Here is a 19148-nt window from a genome sequence, read left to right as displayed (position 1 = left end):
GAGGCCCGGGCAGGCGGCGAGGCCCGTATTCTGGAGCCACAAGCCTGGCGGGCAGACCCCACTCACGGCGGCTCCCGGGGGCCCTGTGAGCTGCAGGCTGGAGTGTCTTCAGCGCATCGTGAGCAAACTGCAGATGGAGGCTGGGCTGTGTGAGGAGCAGCTGAACCACGCCGACGCCCTGCTTCAGTCGGTGAGGGGAGGGGCGTGCAGGGCTCTGGGAGGCGGGAAGGGGGAAGGGGGGAAGGGGGGGGGAGGAGGCGGGAAAGCCGGAGCCTGCCACGCCCTGTGGCCAGTGGGTGGAGAGCGGACCTAGCTCCACTCCTGGTGTGCTGCCAACTCTGATTGCTCCCTTTGGGCGGAGCTGGTGTCTGGGCACCAGGCAGGACAGCGGCGTAGCCAGGTCCAGGCCTGCCGGAGAGGCTCGTGGCCAGGGGAGGTGGTGGGGAGGCCCCAGGTCCACGGCGCCCAGCAGGAGCTTGTGGAAGGACCAGCTTGGTGAAGGGTAGGGCCTGGGAACGGGCACAGGACGGCCTGGGGGGTCTGGCCCCTTGGACCTAGCAGAGCCAGGGGTTCCTCTGGAGAGCCAGGGGCTGGCGGGCTGGCCAGAAGTGCACATCGGGAGCATGTGCAGGGCGGTGGGTGGCAGGTGGGGGCGGGGGGATGTGTCAGGACTGCGGCAGCCTGCCAGCAGGCCCGAAGTTGTGGGCGCCACCCTGCAGGACGTGCGGCTGCTGGCTGCGAGCAAGGCTCCACAGCGGGCGGCCGAGGTGGAGCGGGACCTTGACAAGGCAGATGGCATGATCCGGCTGCTGTTCAACGATGTGCAGACCCTCAAGGATGGGCGGCACCCGCAGGGAGAGCAGATGTACCGCAGGTGGGCCGGGGCCCTTGCTGGGGGCGGGGTCTTCACACAGCCTGGTCTCAGCTCATGCCGCCAACTGCCCCCGCCAACCGCCCCCAGAGTGTACCGCCTGCACGAGCGCTTGGTGGCCATCCGAACCGAGTACAACCTCCGGCTAAAGTCCGGCGTAGCTGCCCCCGTGACCCAGGTGACTATGCAGACCACGCAGAGGCGCCCTGAGCTCGAGGATGCCACGCTGCGCTACCTGCAGGACCTGCTGGCCTGGGTGGAGGAGAACCAGCGCCGGGTGGACAGTGCCGAGTGGGGCGGGGACCTGCCCAGTGTGGAAGCGCAGCTGGGCAGCCACCGTGGCCTGCACCAGTCCATTGACGAGTTCCGGGCCAAGATTGAGCGGGCGCGGGCTGATGAGGTGTGTGTGCACCCCGGGGTGGGCAGTGGCGGGGGGGGGACCTGACCCCGGCCACTGTGAGTTACATACTTTCCGTCTCCTGCAGGGCCAGCTCTCCCCTGCCCCCCGGGGCACCTACAGGGACTGCCTGGGCCGGCTTGACCTGCAGTACGCCAAGCTGCTGGTGAGTGGGGGGCAGGAGGCATGGGGGGGTGGGCAGGCAGGGGGTGGGGGGCTGGGCTCGGGGCTGTGGCCTGCTGACAGAGCTCCTGCCTGCCTGCAGAACTCCTCTAAGGCCCGTCTGCGGTCCCTGGAGAGCCTGCACGGCTTTGTGGCGGCTGCCACCAAGGAGCTGATGTGGCTCAGTGAGAAGGAGGAGGAGGAGGTGGGCTTCGACTGGGGGGAGCACAACTCTAACATGGCCGCCAAGAAGGAGAGCTACTCGGTGAGGCTACCCTGCCCCGTTGGGCCCTGGGCGCTGGCTGGTCCCCCAGCAGGAGCCTTGGGGGTGCATATGGGAGGCTGGTGGGCCTGGCGTGGCCCTGACGCCATCCCTGAGACCCACTGCCTCTGTGTCAGGCTCTGATGCGCGAGCTGGAGGTGAAGGAAAAGAAGATCAAGGAGATTCAGAGCACCGGGGACCGGCTGCTGCGGGAGGGGCACCCTGCCCGGCCTACAGTGGAGGTGGGGGGCCTGGGTCCTCGTGGCTGGGAGGTGGGTGGGCTGTGTGGGACCTCCCTGGGGATCCTAGTGGCTGGATGGGAGCCTGAGAAGGCAACTGTGGGCCCCCAGTCCTTCCAGGCCTGCCCTGCAGACCCAGTGGAGCTGGATGCTTCAGCTGTGCTGCTGCATCGAGGCGCACCTGAAAGAGAACACCGCCTACTTCCAGGTGAGAAGGGGGCCCCTCCCTCTCCACAGGTCCAGCCGCAGCATCCCGGGGGCCCCGGACCACTCCTGGGGAGGCAGGGCTCCCTCCCTGTGTCCATCTGCACACGACTAAGCGATTTCTGTGCATCCCGTGGAGCTCGGGTCATAGTGTCTGCAGCATGTGGCCCTGGAGGCCCAGCATGACCGCTCCTTACCTCCTAGTTCTTCTCGGACGTGCGGGAGACTGAGGAACAGCTCCGGAAGCTGCAGGAGATGCTGCGCAGGAAGTATATCTGTGACCGCTCCATCACCGTCACGCGCCTGGAGGACCTGCTACAGGATGCCCAGGTGAGTGGACCGTCTAGGCCTCAGCCGGCCCAGGGCTCTGCAGCTAACGAGAGGTGGGCAGTGAGGCCTGGAGGGATGAGGGCAGGTGGTCGTCAGAGTCCGAGACTGGATGGCAGAGGTGTGGAGGTGGCAGGGCACAGGGCAAGCGGGAAGCTGGGAGAGGCTGTCTCAGCATCCAGGCCACGTGGACGCTCACCAGAGTGACAAGAGGGGCCGGGGGTGCTGGGGGAAAACGACAAGGGTCGGCCAGCGCCGTGGGTAGGGGTGTGGGGGTCCTGCAGTAGAGGCAGGTGGCTGCCGTGAGCTCCTCCATCGCTTGATCCACTGGATCCGCTCAGGGCAAGCAGAGGCCAGGGTCAGCCTCCCCGTCGCTGGCACTGTGGACAGCCCAGTCACATTTTGAGCCTGGTGTCAGGGCAGGCAGGGTCCAAAGGGCTGCGTGGGGCAGAGAGGAGTGCTGGGGTCTCCTGGGCGTGCTGGTGGGGGGCCCCTGTGGGCTGTAGCTGGGGTCAGTGGAGGCCTGAGAGCCATTGTTGGGGAGGCACGGGAGATCCAGGCGGTTTCAGGGTGGACTCTGACCGCAGCTTCCAACAGTTCCTGATGGGGTTTGGCCCCTTGGTTGGGGCTGGACGGGAGGAGGTTGGTGTCCTCAGCAGGAGGGGGGGGTGGAGGGGAGAGGACATTGCAGGACCTGAGTGCGGCTGGGGCTGCTCTCCTGGACGGCAAGGTGTGGGGCCCCAGGACGGGGAGCCCTTAGTCCTGCCCAGGGAGAAAGGAGGCTCCGTGAGGTCTGTCGGGCCAAGCCCCGGGTTGCTGCCTCAGCCACACCTCTTGCTTCCCGGCACCCCAGGGGCTGCAGGGGGGGGTCGCCTCAGTCTTGGGGCAGAGGCCGGGGTGCCTTGCTCATTGCTGGGGCAGGAGCATGGGTCTTCACAGGGCCTCCTCTCCCTGGCAGGATGAGAAGGAGCAGCTGAACGAGTACAGGGCACACCTGTCAGGGCTGGCCAAGCGGGCCAAGGCTGTCGTGCAGCTGAAGCCCCGAGACCAGGCCCAGCCTGTGCGGGGTCTCGTGCCGCTGCAGGCTGTGTGTGACTACAAGCAGGTGGAGGTGAGGCCCGGCCCAGCGGGCCTATGGGTGGGGAGGGATCTGGCTGGGTGGGGCGTAGGCGTGGCCACCCTGTGATGACTCTGTGCTCTAGGTGACTGTGCACAAGGGTGACCAGTACCAGCTGCTGGGCCCCGCACAGCCCGCGCACTGGAAGGTGCTCAGCAGCTCTGGCAGTGAGGCCGCCGTGCCCTCTGTGTGTTTCCTCGTGCCTCCGCCCAACCAGGAGGCCCAGGAGGCCGTCAGCAGGTGGGTGGTCTGGGACACGGCAGCCGGAGTGGGTGGCAGTGGGCCGGGCCCCCCGCAGCACTGACCATGCCGCTGCCCTGCCAGGCTGGAGGCCCAGCACCAGGCCCTGGTCGCGCTGTGGCACCAGCTGCACGTGGACATGAAGAGTCTCCTGGCATGGCAGTGCCTCAGCAGGGACGTGCAGCTCATCCGCTCCTGGTCCTTGGTCACGGTACGACTTACCCACCGGGCCACGCTCGGGGTGGGGGTGGGGTGCCTTCCCGCGGGCCGGGCCCTCCCTTGCCCTCGCTCAGCCCCGAGTGCCGCCCACAGTTCCGGACGCTGAAGCCCGAGGAGCAACGCCAAGCCCTGCGCAGCCTGGAGCTTCACTACCAGGCCTTCCTGCGGGACAGCCAGGATGCTGGGGGCTTTGGGCCTGAGGACCGGCTGCAGGCCGAGCGCGAGTACGGCTCCTGCAGCCGGCACTACCAGCAGCTGCTGCAGAGCGCGGAGCAGGGTAGGTGGAGGGCGGGCACGGTGGGCGGGGGGCCTGGCGGGGGGCTGGGGGGCGGCCCTGTGAGCAGACATGTCCCCAGGTGCACAGGAGGAGTCCCGCTGCCAGCGCTGCATCTCTGAGCTCAAGGACATCCGGCTGCAGCTGGAGGCCTGCGAGACCCGCACCGTGCACCGCCTGCGGCTGCCGCTGGACAAGGAGCCCGCGCGAGAGTGTGCGCAGCGCATCGCCGAGCAGCAGGCATGCACCCGCCCCGCCCCGCTCCCTGCCCCACTCCCTGCCCTCCGCAGCCTTCACCGGGGGCCTGGTGTCGCTCCCCAAGCCAGCTTGTCCCCTACATGCTTTCTCCTCAGAAAGCACAAGCTGAGGTGGAAGGACTAGGCAAGGGTGTCGCCCGGCTCTCTGCGGAGGCCGAGAAGGTCCTGGCCCTGCCCGAGCCGTCACCTGCCGCCCCCACCCTGCGCTCAGAGCTGGAGCTGACCCTGGGCAAGCTGGAGCAGGTCCGCAGCCTGTCTGCCATTTACCTGGAGAAGTGAGTGCGCCTGCGGGGGCCTGGGACGGTTCTGAGCAGACGGGGCTTGACCGCCCAGTGCTGGCTGGGACAGCAGGGTCTGCTGAGGGATCCGGCCAAGACGGCCAAGACGTGGGTGTGACCAGAGGGGTCGGCCCTGCTGTGCTCTGAAGGTGGCACTTCTTGGTGACCAGCCGTGGGGGGAGGAGGGAGGCGCAGCTCGGTGGGACGTCGGGGCCGGGGGCAGGAGAGTGAGGAGGGCAGGCTGAGGAACCCCAGGGTGGAGGTGGCCTTGGCCTGTAGGTTCAGACGAGGGGCTGGGCCGGGGTTGGGGCACTTCTTGGTGGAGGGTGGGGATGAGGAACTGCAGAGGCCTAGCGGCTGAGGTCTTCTCCGGGGCCTGCCCCCATCCCTCGGGCGTGCTTGCTCCTGTGCCCCTGGGAGATGCAGCCCACCCAGGCTCCATCCCCTCAGGCCCCCTGCCACCCACCCACAGGCACCCCTTCTCTCCTTTGCTGCTGATCCCAGCACAGATGTGCACGGGCTCAGACTCTTGGAAGGACGGTGGGCGAGTCTCTGCCCCCTTCCCTCTGTCTCAGCACTGACTGGGGTTCAGGGCCCGTTGTTGTTCTGTAACGTCATCGACATGCCCGACTGTTAGCCGTTCTTTCTCCACAAAAGCAGACGTGTCGTGTCAGGAGACGTGTCGTCAAGCACACATCTGATACAAGGTGTTGCCGCTTATGCGGTCTCAGGTCTGGAAGGCCGAGCGCTCCCCACCGGGCTCTAGGGGCAGCAGCCTGGAGGTCTCTTCTGCCTCCAGGTCTTGGAGCTCGCTATCTCCCTGGACAGCACAGCTGCCTCCAGGACTCAGTCCAGAGCTAAAGTGTCCATGTGTCCCCGAGCTCCCCAGCCACCCTCTCCCCGAGGCCTCTGAAGCCAGTGGGTGCAGCTCAACTGACCACCAGGACTGTGCTTCCACTGCATGGCACTCGGTCCCCGCTCCCCCCAGCCCACCCTGTGCTGAGCCCCATTCTTCCCGCAGGCTCAAGACCATCAGTCTGGTGATCCGCAGCACGCAGGGGGCTGAGGAGGTGCTCAGGGCCCACGAGGAGCAGCTCAAGGAGGCCCAGGCTGTGCCTGCCACCCTTCCGGATCTTGAGGCCACCAAGGCTGCGCTGAAGGTACTGCTGCTGGGCCTGGGCCTCACCGTGAGGGCCAGGGGCACAGGGCAGCATGGGCGGCATGGCGGCCAGAGGCAGGGCCTTGGAACTGAAACCACACCTGCCTCCCTGTTCCCCACACCGCCCCCCTGCAGAAGCTGCGGGTCCAGGCGGAAGCACAGCAGCCCGTGTTTGATGCCCTGCGGGACGAGCTGCGGGGGGCTCAGGAGGTGGGGGAGCGGCTGCAGCGGCAGCACGGCGAGCGGGACGTGGAGGTGGAGCGCTGGCGAGAGCGGGTCGCACCCCTGCTGGAGCGCTGGCAGGCTGCACTGGCCCAGACCGACGTGAGGCAGCGCGAGCTCGAGCAGCTGGGCCGCCAGCTCCGCTACTACCGCGAGAGCGCGGACCCGCTGGGCACCTGGCTGCAGGACGCCAAGCAGCGGCAGGAGCGGATCCAGGCCGTGCCGCTAGCCAACAGCCAGGCCGTGCGGGAGCAGCTGCAGCAGGAGAAGGTGGGTGCGGCCCAGGCCCCGGTGGGAGTGGGTCCGGAGGGGGCGCGCCTTGTGGCCGCTGACCACCCTCCCCTCCCAGGAGCTGCTGGAGGAGATCGAGCGGTATGGCGAGAAGGTGGATGAGTGCCAGCAGCTGGCCAAGCAGTACATTAATGCCATCAAGGTGAGGCTTCCTGGCTTCCTGCTACCTGCACGGAGGCTTGGCCGCCCGAGGAGGTCTTGCTGGGCCCTCCACGGTGCCCCCTAGCCCAGGCCACACCCGCAAGAGCCTGGAGCAGGTTCCAGGGTACAGCGAGGGGAATGTGAAGCTGGCGGCTGTTGTTGTCTTCGCAGGACTACGAGCTTCAACTGGTCACGTATAAGGCGCAGCTGGAGCCAGTGGCCTCCCCAGCCAAGAAGCCCAAGGTCCAGTCCGGGTCTGAGAGCGTCATCCAGGAGGTAGGGCCGGGGGTGCTGCTGCTGGGGCTGGGCGGGGTGCACGGGCCCTGTGGCTCAAGGCAGGCCTGACCCCGGATGCCTCCTTCCCCGTGGCCCCCAGTATGTGGACCTGCGCACGAGGTACAGCGAGCTCACCACGCTTACAAGTCAGTACATCAAGTTCATCCGCGAGACCCTGCGGCGCATGGAGGAGGAGGAGGTATGTTCTGTTGGGGTGGGAGTGCCATCTTCCTGCCCTGCCCCGCCCCGGTGCTGCCCTGGGAACCTGAGACCACTCAGGACGACTCGCCCCTCCTTTCCTGCCTGGTGCTGTCAGCACCCTCCCCTGCAGCACGGCCCGCCCCCCCTTGCCATGGCGCTGCACTGCTGTCCCCGTGGTGGCTGGCACCTCCTCTCCTCTGTTGGCACGTGCCCCCTACCAGGCGTCCTCCTGGCTCTCTTGTGTCTGTTCCTCATGGGGGTCCACGTGGTCTCTCCGCTTGGCCACTTGCCATGGAAGGGCTGGGGACAGAGGGTCCCGGAGTGTCTCGGCAGGGCAGGTGGCTCCCTGTCCGTTCCTTCTGCTTCCTGGGTGGATTCGCCGTCTGGCCTACGTGCGGTCTCCTCTCTGCAGGCTTGCTAGCCCTGGGGGCTGCGCTGCTGTCTCACACTGGCTGCCCCGGCTCAGCTCAGGGAGAGGGGCCCTGTGGGCAGAGCCCAGCCAGCAGGTGTTCAGCAGCACTCTGGCAGGGCGGTGTGGTGGGCGCGGCTCGCACGCCCTGCGAACTTCCTGCTTTGCTCTCTCTCTCTCTCCCTGTCCATCTGTCTCCATGGCCTGTCTGCGGGAAGAGGGGAGGATGCCTGGGCCTCCTTCCCCAGGCTGGTGAGCACGGTGGGGCCAGGCTGCGCTCGCTGCCGAGTGCCCTGGGCGGGTGCACGCTGTCTCCCTCGGCCGCGCTGTGACCTCTGTCCTCCCTCGACCCTCCCACCCCCACCCCCGCACCGCGCTGTCGGAGTGAACTGTGGTGGTGGTGCCATGTCCTGTGAGTGCCCGGCGGCCCGCCCTGTGCTCACGGCTCTCTCTGGTTCTCTCCCTCTCTCTGCCGCCGCCGCAGAGGCTGGCTGAGCAGCAGCGGGCAGAGGAGCGGGAACGGCTGGCCGAGGTGGAGGCCGCGCTGGAGAAGCAGCGGCAGTTGGCCGAGGCCCACGCGCAGGCGAAGGCGCAGGCCGAGCGGGAGGCAGAGGAGCTGCAGCGGCGCATGCAGGAGGAGGTGGCACGGCGGGAGGAGGCCGCGGTGGACGCACAGCAGCAGAAGCGGAGCATTCAGGAGGAGCTGCAGCACTTGCGGCAGAGCTCGGAGGCCGAGATCCAGGCCAAGGCCCGGCAGGTGGAGGCCGCAGAACGCAGCCGGGTGCGCATCGAGGAGGAGATCCGCGTGGTCCGCCTGCAGCTGGAGGCCACTGAGCGCCAGCGGGGCGGGGCCGAGGGCGAGCTGCAGGCCCTACGTGCGCGGGCGGAAGAGGCCGAGGCGCAGAAGCGGCAGGCACAGGAGGAGGCGGAGCGCTTGCGGCGGCAGGTGCAGGACGAGAGCCAGCGCAAGCGGCAGGCAGAGGCGGAGCTGGCCCTGCGCGTGAAGGCCGAGGCCGAGGCGGCCCGAGAAAAGCAGCGGGCCCTGCAGGCGCTCGAGGACGTGCGGCTCCAGGCCGAGGAGGCGGAGCGGCGCCTGCGGCAGGCGGAGGCCGACCGGGCCCGCCAGGTGCAGGTGGCCCTGGAGACGGCGCAGCGCAGCGCAGAGGTGGAGCTGCAGAGCAAGCGCGCCTCCTTCGCCGAGAAGACTGCGCAGCTGGAGCGCACGCTGCAGGAAGAGCACGTGGCCGTGGCACAGCTGCGCGAGGAGGCGGAGCGGCGGGCTCAGCAGCAGGAGGAGGCCGAGCGCGCCCGGGAGGAGGCGGAGCAGGAGCTGGAGCGCTGGCGGCTGAAGGCCAACGAGGCACTGCGCCTGCGGCTGCAGGCGGAAGAGGTGGCCCAGCAGAAGAGCCTGGCGCAGGCTGAGGCCGAGAAGCAGAAGGAGGAGGCGGAGCGGGAGGCGCGGCGCCGGGGCAAGGCGGAGGAGCAGGCCGTGCGGCAGCGGGAGCTGGCCGAGCAGGAGCTGGAGAAGCAGCGGCAGCTGGCAGAGGGCACCGCGCAGCAGCGCCTGGTGGCGGAGCAGGAGCTGATCCGGCTGCGGGCCGAGACGGAGCAGGGGGAGCAGCAGCGGCAGCTGTTGGAGGAGGAGCTGGCGCGCCTGCAGCGGGAGGCGGCCGCAGCCACGCACAAGCGCCAGGAGCTGGAAGCCGAGCTGGCCAAGGTGCGGGCTGAGATGGAGGTGCTGCTGGCCAGCAAGGCGCGCGCAGAGGAGGAGTCCCGCTCCACCAGCGAGAAGTCCAAGCAGAGGCTGGAGGCCGAGGCCAGCCGGTTCCGCGAGCTGGCCGAGGAGGCCGCCCGCCTGCGTGCCCTGGCTGAGGAGACCAAGCGGCAGCGGCAGCTGGCCGAGGAGGATGCGGCCCGGCAGCGGGCGGAGGCGGAGAGGGTACTGGCCGAGAAGCTGGCCGCCATCAGCGAGGCCACGCGGCTCAAGACCGAGGCCGAGATCGCCCTCAAGGAGAAGGAGGCGGAGAATGAGCGTCTGCGGCGGCTGGCGGAAGACGAAGCCTTCCAGCGGCGGCGGCTGGAGGAGCAGGCCGCCCAGCACAAGGCGGACATCGAGGAGCGGCTGGCGCAGCTGCGCAAGGCGTCAGAGAACGAGCTGGAGCGGCAGAAGGGGCTGGTGGAGGACACGCTGCGGCAGCGGCGGCAGGTGGAGGAGGAGATCCTGGCCCTGAAGGCGAGCTTCGAGAAGGCAGCTGCCGGCAAGGCGGAGCTGGAGCTGGAGCTCGGGCGCATCCGCAGTAACGCCGAGGACACACTGCGCAGCAAGGAGCAGGCTGAGCTGGAGGCCACGCGGCAGCGGCAGCTGGCGGCTGAGGAGGAGCAGCGGCGCCGCGAGGCCGAGGAGCGCGTGCAAAAGAGCCTGGCTGCTGAGGAGGAGGCCGCGCGGCAGCGCAAGTCTGCCCTGGAGGAGGTGGAGCGGCTCAAGGCCAAGGTGGAGGAGGCCCGGCGCCTGCGTGAGCGAGCGGAGCAGGAGTCGGCTCGGCAGCTACAACTGGCCCAGGAGGCCGCCCAGAAGCGGCTGCAGGCCGAGGAGAAGGCGCACGCCTTCGCCGTGCAGCAGAAGGAACAGGAGCTGCAGCAGACACTCCAGCAGGAGCAGAGCATGCTGGAGCGGCTGCGGGCCGAGGCGGAGGCGGCGCGGCGGGCGGCCGAGGAGGCGGAGGAGGCGCGGGAGCGGGCCGAGAGGGAGGCAGCACAGTCCCGGCGGCAGGTGGAGGAGGCCGAGAGGCTGAAGCAGCTGGCCGAGGAGCAGGCGCAGGCCCAGGCGCAGGCGCAGGCCGCCGCGGAGAAGCTTCGCAAGGAAGCGGAGCAGGAGGCGGTGCGGCGGGCGCAGGCAGAGCAGGCCGCCCTGAAGCAGAAGCAGGTGGCCGACGCCGAGATGGAGAAGCACAAGAAGTTTGCTGAGCAGACTTTGCGGCAGAAGGCGCAGGTGGAGCAGGAGCTGACCACGCTGAGGCTGCAGCTGGAGGAGACCGACCACCAGAAGAGCATCCTGGACGAGGAGCTGCAGCGGCTGAAGGCCGAGGTGACTGAGGCAGCCCGCCAGCGCAACCAGGTGGAGGAGGAGCTCTTCTCTGTGCGCGTGCAGATGGAGGAGCTGAGCAAGCTCAAGGCACGCATCGAGGCGGAGAACCGTGCGCTCATCCTCCGCGACAAGGACAACACTCAGCGCTTCCTGCAGGAGGAGGCCGAGAAGATGAAACAGGTGGCAGAGGAGGCCGCCCGGCTGAGCGTGGCCGCCCAGGAGGCAGCCCGGCTGCGGCAGCTGGCCGAGGAGGACCTGGCACAGCAGCGGGCCCTGGCGGAGAAGATGCTCAAAGAAAAGATGCAGGCGGTGCAGGAGGCCACTCGCCTCAAGGCCGAGGCGGAGCTGCTGCAGCAGCAGAAAGAGCTGGCGCAGGAGCAGGCCCGACAGCTGCAGGAGGATAAGGAGCAGATGGCCCAGCAGCTGGCTCAGGAGACGCAGGGTTTCCAGCGGACGCTGGAGGCGGAGCGGCAGCGACAGCTGGAGATGAGCGCCGAGGCTGAGCGCCTCAAGCTTCGTGTGGCCGAGATGAGCCGGGCCCAGGCCCGCGCCGAGGAGGACGCCCAGCGCTTCCGCAAACAGGCCGAGGAGATCGGTGAGAAGCTGCACCGCACAGAGCTCGCCACGCAGGAGAAGGTGACACTGGTACACACTCTCGAGATTCAGCGGCAGCAGAGCGACCATGACGCCGAGCGCCTACGGGCGGCTATCACCGAGCTGGAGCGTGAGAAGGAGAAGCTCCAGGAGGAGGCCACGTTGCTGCAGCAGAAGTCTGAGGAGGTACCGGCCATCCCTCCACATGCACGTGGGTGGGCCCTGGGTGGAGGCCCGCTCTCGAGGGTCCCCTGATGTCCCTGACTGTCCCCTCCCCTCTTTCTAGATGCAGGTGGTGCAGCAGGAGCAGCTGCTGCAGGAGACGTGGGCCCTGCAGGAGAGCTTCCTGTCAGAGAAGGACCGCCTGCTGCAGCGGGAGCGCTTCATCGAGCAGGAGAAGGCCAAGCTGGAGCAGCTCTTCCGGGACGAGGTGGCCAAGGCGCAGAAATTGCGTGAGGAGCAGCAGCGGCAGCAGCAGCAGATGGAGCAGGAGCGGGAGCAGCTGGTGGCCAGCATGGAGGAGGCCCGGCAGTGCCAGCGTGAGGCCGAGGAGGGCGTGCGCCGCAAGCAGGAGGAGCTGCAGCTTCTCGAGCAGCAGCGGCAGCAGCAGGAGCGACTGCTGGCCGAGGAGAACCAGCGGCTGCGCGAGCGGCTACAGCGCCTGGAGGAGGAGCACCGGGCCGCCTTGGCGCATTCGGAGGAGATCGCCGCCTCGCAGGCCGCGGCTGCCAAAGCCCTGCCCAACGGCCGGGATGCGCCCGACGGCCCAGCCGTGGAGGCAGAGCCTGAGCACATGTTCGATGGCCTTCGGCGGAAGGTGCCAGCCCAGCGGCTGCAGGAGGTGGGCATCCTGAGCGCAGAGGAGCTGCAGCGGCTGGCCCAGGGCCGCACGACAGTGGCCGAGCTTGCTCAGCGGGAGGACGTGTGCCAGTACCTGCAGGGCCGCGGTGGCATCGCCGGGCTGCTGCTCAAACCGGCCAACGAGAAGCTGAGTATCTATGCGGCCCTCCGGAGGCAGCTGCTGAGCCCAGGCACGGCGCTCATCCTGCTGGAGGCACAGGCGGCCACTGGCTTCCTCCTGGACCCCGTGCAGAACCGACGGCTGACTGTCAACGAGGCTGTGAAGGAAGGCGTGGTGGGGCCCGAGCTGCACCACAAGCTGCTGTCGGCCGAGCGCGCCGTCACCGGCTACAAGGACCCCTACACCGGTGAGCAGATCTCGCTCTTCCAGGCCATGCAGAAGGAGCTCATCGTGCGCGACCACGGCATCCGCCTGCTGGAGGCCCAGATCGCCACGGGCGGCATCATCGACCCGGTACACAGCCACCGGCTGCCCGTGGACGTGGCCTACCAGCGCGGCTACTTCGACGAGGAGATGAACCGCGTGCTGGCCGACCCGAGCGACGACACCAAGGGCTTCTTCGACCCCAACACGCACGAGAACCTCACGTATCTGCAGCTGCTGGAGCGCTGCGTGCTCGACCCCGAGACAGGCCTGCGCCTGCTGCCCCTCACGGACCAGGCCGCCAGGGGCGGTGAGCTGGTCTACACCGACTCCGAGGCCCGGGATGTGTTCGAGAAAGCCACTGTGTCTGCACCGTTCGGGAAGTTCCAGGGCAGGACGGTGACCATCTGGGAGCTCATCAACTCCGAGTACTTCACGACGGAGCAGCGGCGGGATCTGCTGAGGCAGTTCCGCATGGGCAAGGTCACCGTGGAGAAGATCATCAAGATCGTCATCACGGTGGTGGAGGAACACGAGCAGAAAGGCCAGCTCTGCTTCGAGGGCCTGCGCGCCCTCGTACCCGCCGCCGAGCTGCTCGAGAGCGGGGTCATAGACCACAACCTCTACCGCCAGCTGCAGCGGGGCGAGCGCTCTGTGCGAGAGGTGGCCGAGGTGGACGCCGTGCGGCGGGCCCTGCGGGGCACCAGCGTCATTGCAGGGGTGTGGCTGGAGGAGACAGGACAGAGGCTGAGCATCTACGAAGCCCTGAAGAAGGATCTCCTGCCTCCAGAGGTAGCAGTGGCTCTCCTGGAGGCCCAGGCCGGCACTGGCCACATCATTGACCCCGCCACGAGCGCCCGGCTCACCGTGGACGAGGCGGTGCGTGCTGGCCTGGTGGGGCCCGAGCTGCATGAGAAGCTGCTGTCGGCCGAGAAGGCCGTGACGGGCTACAAGGACCCGTACTCGGGGCAGAGTGTTTCTCTCTTCCAGGCCCTGAAGAAGGGCCTCATCCCCAGGGAGCAGGGCCTGCGTCTGCTTGATGCCCAGTTGTCCACGGGTGGCATCGTTGACCCAAGCAAGAGCCACCGCGTGCCCATGGACGTGGCCTACGCCCGGGGCTACCTGGACCAGGAGACCAGCCGAGCCCTGTCGGCGCCCCAAGACGAAGCCAAGACCTACCACGACCCCAGCACGCAGGAGCCCGTCACCTACGGCCAGCTCCAGCAGCAATGCCGGCCCGACCCGCTGACGGGGCTGAGCCTGCTGCCGCTCTCGGAACAGGCCGCTCAGGCCCGGCGGGAGGGGCTCTACTCCGAGCTGCAGGCCCGTGAGACCTTTCAGAAGACCCCCGTGGAGGTCCCCGTGGGCAGCTTCAAGGGCAGGACGGTGACGGTGTGGGAGCTCCTGAGCTCCGAGTACTTCACGACTGAGCAGAGACAGGAGCTGCTGCGGCAGTTCCGCACGGGTACCGTCACCGTGGAGAAGATCATCAAGATCGTCATCACCATTGTGGAGGAGGTGGAGACTGTGCGGCAAGAGAGGCTGTCGTTCAGTGGCCTCCGTGCCCCGGTGCCAGCCAGCGAGCTCCTGGCCTCTGGGGTCCTCAGCAGGACCCAATTCGAGCAGCTCAAGGATGGCAAGACGTCGGTGAAAGACCTATCAGAGCTGAGCTCCGTGCGGACGCTGCTCCAGGGCAGCGGCTGCCTGGCCGGCATCTACCTGGAGGAATCCAAGGAGAAGGTGACCATCTACGAGGCCATGCGGCGGGGCCTGCTCAGGCCCAGCACGGCCACTCTCCTGCTCGAGGCGCAGGCGGCCACGGGCTTCCTCATCGACCCCGTGCGCAACCAGCGCTTGTACGTCCATGAGGCTGTGAAGGCGGGTGTGGTGGGGCCCGAGCTGCACGAGAAGCTGCTGTCGGCCGAGAAGGCCGTGACCGGCTACAAGGACCCGTATTCGGGCAGCACCATCTCGCTCTTCCAGGCCATGAAGAAGGGCCTGGTCCTTCGGGAGCATGGCATCCGCCTGCTGGAGGCCCAGATCGCCACGGGTGGCATCATCGACCCGGTGCACAGCCACCGGCTGCCCGTGGACGTGGCCTACCAGCGCGGCTACTTCGACGAGGAGATGAACCGCGTGCTGGCCGACCCGAGCGACGACACCAAGGGCTTCTTCGACCCCAACACGCATGAGAACCTCACGTACCTGCAGCTGCTGGAGCGCTGTGTGGAGGACCCCGAGACGGGCCTTCGCCTGCTGCCCCTGAAAGGCGCCGAGAAGACGGAGGTGGTGGAGTCCACGCAGGTGTACACGGAGGAGGAGACCCGCAGGGCATTCGAGGAGACGCAGATCGACATCCCTGGCAGCGCCGGCCGCAGCGGCTCCACTATGTCCCTGTGGGAGGTGATGCAGTCGGACCTGATCCCGGAGGAGCAGCGGACCCGGCTCATGGCGGACTTCCAGGCCGGCCGCGTGACTAAGGAGCGCATGATCATCATCATCATCGAGATCATCGAGAAGACCGAGATCGTGCGCCAGCAGAACCTGGCCTCCTATGACTACGTCCGGCGTCGTCTCACTGCCGAGGACCTGTACGAGGCCCGGATCATCTCCCGCGAGACCTACAGCTTCCTCCGGGAGGGGACCAAGAGCCTCCGACAGGTGCTTGAGGAGGAAGAGGCCTCACGCTACCTCTACGGCACGGGCTGCGTGGCCGGCGTCTACCTGCCGGGCTCCAGGCAGACACTCACCATCTACCAGGCCCTCAAGAAGGGGCTGCTGAACGCCGAGGTGGCCCGCTTCCTGCTGGAGGCGCAGGCGGCCACGGGCTTCCTCCTGGAGCCCGTGAAGGGCGAGCGGCTGACTGTGGACGAGGCCGTGCGCAAAGGCCTGGTGGGCCCCGAGCTGCATGACCGGCTGCTCTCAGCGGAGCGGGCCGTGACCGGCTACCGCGACCCCTACACCGAGCAGACCATCTCCCTCTTCCAGGCCATGAAGAAGGACCTGATCCCCACCGACGAGGCCCTGCGGCTGCTAGATGCCCAGCTGGCCACGGGCGGCATCGTGGACCCACACCTGGGCTTCCACCTCCCCTTGGAGGTGGCCTACCAGCGTGGCTACCTCAACAAAGACACGCACGACCAGCTCTCCGAGCCCAGCGAGGTGCGCAGCTACCTGGATCCGTCCACGGACGAGCGCCTCAGCTACACGCAGCTGCTCCGGCGGTGCCGCCGCCACGAGACCAGCGGCCAGATGCTCCTGCCTCTCTCGGACGCCCGCAAGCTGACCTTCCGCGGGCTGCGCAAGCAGATCACGGTGGAGGAGCTGGTGCGTTCGCAGGTCCTGGACGAGGCCACCGCGCTGCAGCTGCAGGAGGGCCTGACGTCGGTGGAGGAGGTCACCAAGAACCTGCAGAAGTTCCTCGAGGGCACGAGCTGCATTGCGGGCGTCTTCGTGGATGCCACCAAGGAGCGGCTGTCGGTGTACCAGGCCATGAAGAAGGGCATCATCCGCCCTGGCACGGCCTTCGAGCTCCTGGAGGCGCAGGCGGCCACTGGCTACGTCATCGACCCCATCAAGGGGCTGAAGCTGACCGTGGAGGAGGCCGTGCGCATGGGCATCGTGGGTCCCGAGTTCAAGGACAAGCTGCTGTCGGCCGAGCGCGCCGTCATTGGCTACAAGGACCCCTACTCTGGGAAGCTCATCTCCCTGTTCCAGGCCATGAAGAAGGGCCTCATCCTGAAGGACCACGGCATCCGCCTCTTGGAGGCCCAGATTGCCACGGGCGGCATCATCGACCCCGAGGAGAGCCACCGGTTGCCTGTGGAGGTGGCCTACAAGCGCGGCCTCTTTGATGAGGAGATGAACGAGATCCTGACTGACCCGAGCGATGACACCAAGGGCTTCTTCGACCCCAACACGGAGGAGAACCTCACGTACCTGCAGCTGATGGAGCGCTGCATCACGGACCCCCAGACGGGCTTGTGCCTGCTGCCCCTGAAGGAGAAGAAGCGGGAGCGGAAGACGTCCTCCAAGTCATCGGTGCGCAAGCGCCGCGTGGTGATCGTGGATCCCGAGACAGGCAAGGAGATGTCCGTGTACGAGGCGTACCGCAAGGGCCTCATCGACCACCAGACGTACCTGGAGCTATCCGAGCAGGAGTGCGAGTGGGAAGAGATCACCATCTCGTCCTCGGACGGCGTGGTCAAGTCCATGATCATCGACCGCCGCTCAGGCCGCCAGTACGACATCGACGAGGCCATCGCCAGGAACCTCATCGACCGCTCAGCACTGGACCAGTACCGCGCGGGCACGCTCTCCATCACGGAGTTCGCGGACATGCTGTCAGGCAACGCTGGCGGCTTCCGCTCCCGTTCCTCTTCCGTGGGCTCCTCCTCCTCCTACCCCATCAGCCCCGCCACCTCCAGGACCCAGGCGGCCTCCTGGTCAGACCCCACCGAGGAGACGGGCCCCGTGGCCGGCATCCTGGACACGGAAACGCTGGAGAAGGTGTCCATCACGGAGGCCATGCGCCGCAACCTGGTGGACAACATCACCGGGCAGCGGCTGCTGGAGGCCCAGGCCTGCACGGGCGGCATCATCGACCCCAGCAGCGGTGAACGCTTCCCCGTCACGGACGCCGTCAGCCGGGGCTTGGTGGACAAGATCATGGTGGACCGCATCAACCTGGCGCAGAAGGCCTTCTGCGGCTTCGAGGACCCGCGCACCAAGACCAAGATGTCGGCTGCACAGGCCCTGAAGAAGGGCTGGCTGTACTATGAGGCGGGCCAGCGCTTCCTGGAGGCGCAGTACCTGACGGGCGGCCTCATCGAGCCCGACGTGCCGGGCCGCGTGCCCCTCGACGAGGCCCTGCAGCGGGGCATGGTGGACGCCCGCACAGCCCAGAAGCTGCGGGACGTCGGCGCCTACTCCAAGTACCTCACCTGCCCCAAGACCAAGCTCAAGATCTCGTACAAGGACGCGCTGGACCGCAGCATGGTGGAGGAGGGCACGGGGCTGCGGCTGCTGGAGGCCGCCGCCCAGTCCAGCAAGGGCTACTACAGCCCCTACAGCGTCAGCGGCTCCGGCTCGGCCGCCGGCTCGCGCTCCGGCTCGCGCACGGGCTCCCGGGCTGGCTCCCGCCGGGGCAGCTTCGACGCCACCGGCTCCGGTTTCTCCATGACCTTCTCCTCGTCCTCCTACTCTTCCTCAGGCTACGGCCGCCGCTACGCCTCAGGGCCCGTGTCCTCCCTGGGGGGCCCCGAGTCCGCGGCGGCCTGACCCACTGCCCGCACCCCGCCCTCCCGCTCTGCATGTGGCCCGGCTCCCCGCTCAGGCGTTGGGGTCTTTAACGTTTAAAGGTGTCTTCCTCCCAAGCGGTGCCTAAAGTTTAACCAAAAAGAAAAAAAACCAGACTAATGTATGAATATTAAGCTGCTGTCCAGACGGCCCGTGTCCCGGGGGATTCATCCCTCAGGCCTTCCTGCTCCTGTCTACCTGCCACTCACCACAGCCAGGTGCCTTGGAGGGTCCTGAGCCAGGCCCCCAGCCCAGCCCGCCGGTCTCTCCGGGGAGGGTTTTGTCCGGGCAGGGTCCCCGCAGCCCTACTCTCCGGGCTCACGGACGCCCAACCGCCCGTCCCAACCGCCCGGGGACATGGGGCTTGGCGCCGGGGCCAGCAGGGCCCTCAGGACCAGCTTTCCTCCCCCTGTTTCCAGGACTGACTTCCTCGCTCAGCGGGCCTGCTGGGGGGTGGGGCGCTGGGTCCGCATCTCTTCCGGCCTGCCCGGAGGAGCCCCTGCCCCACAGGAAGATGAGGGTCCAGTCTACAGAACCAGCTGGCCCTGCTGGGCCTCCCCTGTGCCTGGCTCCTGCCTGGCCCCACGCCCCAGCCCGTGACACTCTCCCAAGACCCCAGGCCTCTGGCTTCAGCCTTCCAGCCTCAGCCCCCTAGTAAGTGCCTTCAGTGTCCTCCCTCCCACCCCAGGCCCCGAGGACCCAGATCTGGGGTGGGAGGGAGGCCCTCCTGGTGAAAGACTCGCCACGGGCCCAGCTCCCGGGCACGCCAGCCCCCGGGTTGGGCTGGGTACGGCTGGGGCTTCTGCAGGGCTCTGCTCCCCTGCGGCGCCCCCGGGTGCTTCCTGCCTGTCTCTGGCGGGAGCCTTACCCTTCGTCTGGCGCCGGGACAGGCAGCCCAGCCCAGGGCCACCCCTCCCGTTCCACCTTGGTGGCTTCCACCCCTGCCTCCACCCTCTGAGCTTTGCATGTCCCACTAACCCAGGCAGGCGGCGGGTGGAGGCGCCAGGCTTCCGGCAGCCTCCATGAACACTAACCCGACCATGGGTGGGCCTGCAGCGCTCACCCCAATAAAAGCAATTCCAACCTCTGTGGTCCTACGTGGCTTTTCTGTCCTGGGGCCCCGTGTGTGCTGGGGTGGGGGGGTCCCGTGCCGTAGGCCCCGAGCGTGGCCGGGGCAGAGGAGCAGGGCCCGGCCCAACACAAACCCACCCGAGCAGAGGCCAGGTGGCCCGCTCCCCCGCCCCCTGGGCCCGCAGGACTCCGTTCGCCGCTAGCACTTCTGTCCCAGGGGGTCTGCATGCTCTCAGGTCAGCTAACATGGGCTGCCCCCAGCACCCCCACCCCGCAGCCCCTCTGGGAGGACACACTTGAGAGCCGCAGCAGCTGGGCGGCGGAGGCAT

The 19148-nt window shown here is 68.0% G+C and overlaps 1 protein-coding gene across 1 annotated transcript in view; it reads left to right on the top strand.

The window, feature by feature from the left end:
• Window positions 1–17730, top strand: part of PLEC (plectin) — a 32402-nt gene extending 14672 nt beyond the window's left edge. Inside the window, 22 exon segments of the mRNA XM_038555783.1 lie at window positions 97–190; window positions 720–874; window positions 962–1271; window positions 1357–1434; window positions 1534–1695; window positions 1830–1934; window positions 2043–2054; window positions 2056–2139; window positions 2340–2465; window positions 3421–3573; window positions 3665–3819; window positions 3904–4030; window positions 4132–4315; window positions 4395–4552; window positions 4666–4844; window positions 5869–6007; window positions 6142–6498; window positions 6578–6661; window positions 6832–6936; window positions 7037–7135; window positions 8031–11411; window positions 11512–17730. Coding sequence (XP_038411711.1) covers window positions 97–190; window positions 720–874; window positions 962–1271; window positions 1357–1434; window positions 1534–1695; window positions 1830–1934; window positions 2043–2054; window positions 2056–2139; window positions 2340–2465; window positions 3421–3573; window positions 3665–3819; window positions 3904–4030; window positions 4132–4315; window positions 4395–4552; window positions 4666–4844; window positions 5869–6007; window positions 6142–6498; window positions 6578–6661; window positions 6832–6936; window positions 7037–7135; window positions 8031–11411; window positions 11512–17730 — 12466 coding nt within the window.
• The last annotated feature ends 1418 nt before the right edge of the window (window positions 17731–19148 follow it).

Source organism: Canis lupus, chromosome 13 (genome assembly GCF_011100685.1).
Source record: "Canis lupus familiaris isolate Mischka breed German Shepherd chromosome 13, alternate assembly UU_Cfam_GSD_1.0, whole genome shotgun sequence".
In the NCBI taxonomy this organism is placed as follows: Eukaryota; Metazoa; Chordata; class Mammalia; order Carnivora; family Canidae; genus Canis; species Canis lupus.
The sequence above is the reverse complement of the archived record's forward strand: the minus strand, read 5'-3'. Positions and strand labels throughout refer to the sequence as shown.